Source organism: Lepus europaeus, chromosome 15 (assembly GCF_033115175.1).
Source record: "Lepus europaeus isolate LE1 chromosome 15, mLepTim1.pri, whole genome shotgun sequence".
In the NCBI taxonomy this organism is placed as follows: Eukaryota; Metazoa; Chordata; class Mammalia; order Lagomorpha; family Leporidae; genus Lepus; species Lepus europaeus.
The window spans coordinates 58,571,918-58,575,751 of NC_084841.1; the positions used below are offsets into that span (position 1 = coordinate 58,571,918).

General features: G+C 49.9%; 1 protein-coding gene across 1 annotated transcript; it reads left to right on the forward strand.

The window, feature by feature from the left end:
* Positions 1 to 3,088: 3,088 nt before the first annotated feature.
* On the forward strand, positions 3,089 to 3,457 carry LOC133774298 (histone H2B subacrosomal variant-like). Its single transcript, XM_062211944.1, has one exon. It carries the CDS (start codon positions 3,089 to 3,091, stop codon positions 3,455 to 3,457), a length of 369 nt encoding a protein of 122 aa, XP_062067928.1.
* The last annotated feature ends 377 nt before the right edge of the window (positions 3,458 to 3,834 follow it).

The following is a 3,834-nucleotide window of genomic DNA, read 5'->3' on the forward strand; positions in this document are numbered from 1 at the left end:
CCTTCCCCCACACCCGCACCTTGCAACTCCCATCCCAGGGTTTAACAAATAGAGCTCCCCCAGCACCTTGGATAATTTTGCTGTCTCTGAGCTCAAACAGTGATTCATTCTCTCTCTCTCTCTCTCTCTCTCTCTCTCACACACACACACACACACACAAACACACACACACCCCGCCTCCCACTGCACAGTAGAAGCCCCTGAAGCTCCAGGCCAGCCTGGCCTGCAGAGCCCCATTCTGCCAGCGAGGGCCTAGTCCTGGTTTTGCTGCTGATTCCTGTGTGCAGCCATGCGTGATGACCCCTCCTCTCCCCTGCCACCAACCATACCTATGCCCTTCAAGGTGCGGCTGAAATACCACCACCTCCTGGAAGCCTGCCCTGCCAGGCTGGGTGATCCACGCTCCGCCCTCTCTTCCCACGGACACCCAGCAGGTCGTTCTTCTCAGGTCCTGTCTGTTCCTTGTTCCAGACTGCCTGGAGGAGGAGAGAGGGAGAGGAAGGGGAGAGAGCAGGGGAGAGGGAGGAGGAGGGGGAGGAGAAGGGGGTGGGAGGAGAAGGGAGATGGGAGGGGGAGGGGAGGGGAGAGGGAGGAGAGGGGAGAAGGATAGGGAGAAGAAGAAAAAGCAAACCCAGCATATCAGCCATGGGTTCATACATATTTTCAAAAGCCTCACTGAATGTTAAAACGAGAATTTGAGTTAACATAAATGAGCCAGAAATTTGATAGAATCAGTGTGCCTCATTTTCCAAACTTTCTGGTCCATCAGTGTTTAGCACATACTTATTATCTTGACTTTGAAAGCTCTTTTCTTTTAGACACTCTCGTACACTGCACCTTCCTTCTCCCCACCCTAGCACAGAAAAAGCACAGAGTCTAAGGAACCAGAAGATTGGATCTCAAACTGTCAGCTTTTTAAAAAGAGTCACCACTTGATACACGTGATGCATATTTTAATCTATTTATCTATTTGAAAGGCAGCACAACAGAGAGAGGAAGAGAGAGCGAGCTTCCATCTGCTGGTTCACTCCCCAAATGCCTACAATAGCCAGGGCTGGACCAGACCAAAGCCAGGAAGCAGGAACTCCCTCCAGGTCTCCCTTTGGCTGCTTTCCCAGGCGCATTAGCAGGGAGCTAGCTAGGAAGCAGAGTAGTGGGTGCTCGAACCAGGCGCTCTGATATGGGACGTGGGCATCCCAAGTGGCGGGGTAACCCGCTGTGCCACAGTGCCCACTCCAAATGTCAGTTTTATTACCGACTGAGTGTATATGGAACAACAGGCTTCCTAGTGTAGCGTGAGAGGGTCATGGAAGAACAACGCAGTCCCGGAGGCAGAGGTGCCCACAGTCAGGTCCCAAGGAGAATGCAGAGGAGCTGCATCAGCAGGGGCTGCCTGTCTTCCCCTCCGCCATTTGTCCCACGGAGGAGTACATGGGCGGTGGGCAGGTGAGGGGGAGAAAAGCAGTGTGACTCCTTATAGTGGTTACGTGAGAACAGGGCGTAAGTGTTCTCCACCTGCTAGTTACTCCTAAATGTCAGCTAATAAAGCTAGGCTATAATTAAGCAAACTGCGTAATTATATGCAGAGAAATCTGCAAGCACAATTAGCCACAGCTGCCAAAAGACGCATCCTCCCAGAGCCCCCCTGGAAGCGGCAGCCTCCAGGTTGGTGTGCCCCAAGCAGCAGCAAGTGCGCGCTGACCGCCTGTGTCTGTGGTCTTTAGCGCTTCGAGCTTGCTCCCTGTCGTCGGCGCCCGCGGTAGCACCATCCTTCCTCATCTCCTTTCAGCTCTATTTTCCCGAGGGAAAGAAAATGGGACTTCCAGATCCCGTTCCAGAACTGAGCTGCAGCCACGCGGCTCTGCCTGGGCAGCAGCTCCCGTGCACACAACAGCTGCACGGAGAGTGTGGCTGTGGGAACAGCTGGTGGGCTCCAGCCCTGCCGCACTTAGGGCTACCTCCAGCTCTCTGCTGTTTTACTCTGGGATAATATAAACATGACACACGCTCAAGAGTGACCCCAAAACATGGCTTGCTTACCAACGCATCTACAAAGCCAAGTAAAGGCAGACCCCGAAAGAACACGTAGGAAACTTGTAAGAAGCATCCAGCTCAATTGGAACTGCAAAGTGGGGGAAGCTTTTGTTTTTGTTTTTGTTTTTGTTCCGTGGTACTTGTTTGCCCCTAAAGAGCTGGAGTCTAGAAAAAAATTAAAGCTTCATTTCTAAAGTAACAGCTTCAATTTTTTTTTTAAAATATATTTTATGTACTTGAAAGGCAGAGTGACAGCAAGAAAGAAGGGTAGAGAGAGATCTTCCATCTGCTGGCTCACTTCTCAATGGCTGCAACAGCCAGGGCTGGGCCAGGCTGAACCCAGGAACTAGGAACTCCATCTGGGTCTCCCATGTGGGTGCAGGGACCCAAATACTTGGACCATTATCTGCTGCTTTCCCAGGTGCATTAGCAGGGAGCAGGATCAGAAGCAGAGCAACTGGGCTCAAACTGGTGCTCAGACATGGGATGTTGGCATCCCAACACCACCGGCTTAACCCACTGTAGCACAAAGCCAGCCCTGGCCGCAATTCTTCAAACCAGGTTAGCCACATGAATTTATTTTTTTTTGCAATAAACAATCCTTCTGAGATTTTCAGAGGCGAATTTATTCATTGGTTTATAAAGTGAATTTAGGACCACTTTGTCAACACTGACCTGCACACAAGGCCCCTGACAACTTTTTCTTTGCTTTTCTCCCAACAACTCCTGCTCCCCCACCCCCCGGGGTTGGTGAGACCATTGTATGTGATGCAGTCCAGACTGCTAAGCAACAAAGTAGTGAAAATGCCCTGAAGTCAACCTCAGTCCTTCTGTAGTTCCTTTTCTCGGCTTAGGGGAGTTGAGGTTAACCAAGAACAAGACAGCCTCCAGCAACAAATCAGCGCCACGGCTGCGTGATTGTGACATAGGGAGAGTAACCGCCAATCAGAGAGGAGGTCCGGCAGCCTGACTGTGACCTGTCCCTATAAATAAGAGTGCCCCCACATTCCTTCCTCCTCTCCCTTCATTCCTGCCAAGGGGAACACCACCTGCCATGGCCAGATCCAACATCAGAAAGTACAAGTACTCCAGAGGATGTCTAATCCCCATCTCCAGAAAGAAATCACATTGCAGCTGCGATTCTGGCCATAGAAACTATTCTCTCTACGTGAACAGGGTCCTGAAGGAGGTTGTTCCCCACAGGGGCATGTCATCTTGCACCTTGGAGGTCATGAACACCTTGATCAACGACATGTTCGAGCGCATTGCCGTGGAAGCCTGCAACATGATGTATTTCAGAAACCGCTGCACCCTCACCCCGGAAGATATCCAGAAGGCAGTGTATTTGCTGTTGCCCGGGAAACTAGCCAAGCACGCCGTGACTTTTGGGAGCGAAGCGGTCCACAGATTCTTCCACTACTAACCTCCATGTATCAGCCAAAAAGTAAATGAGGCTTACTACCCAAACTATCACCTCCATGTCAAATTCCCTCTTCTTTTTCACAGCATAGCAGTATTTCCTGGTATTTTCATATCTTTCTTATTTCTAGATTTCTTCTTTCTAAGATTATTTTCTTGCTATTTTGTCTTTTGAGGACATGGGTTTTCCTGACACCTACTCCTCTGCCTTGACTCCTGTCAGAAACTCTGTTTTTCCTATGGATGTGAAAAGCTCGTTACATAAATTCAATATGTATTACATCGTAAAGGTGTTGTTAACTGCGTGCAGGACCGTATGATCTAGTTGATGAACACACATACCTTCATTCAGAAGTTGGCCAACACAGATAAATTCTCATC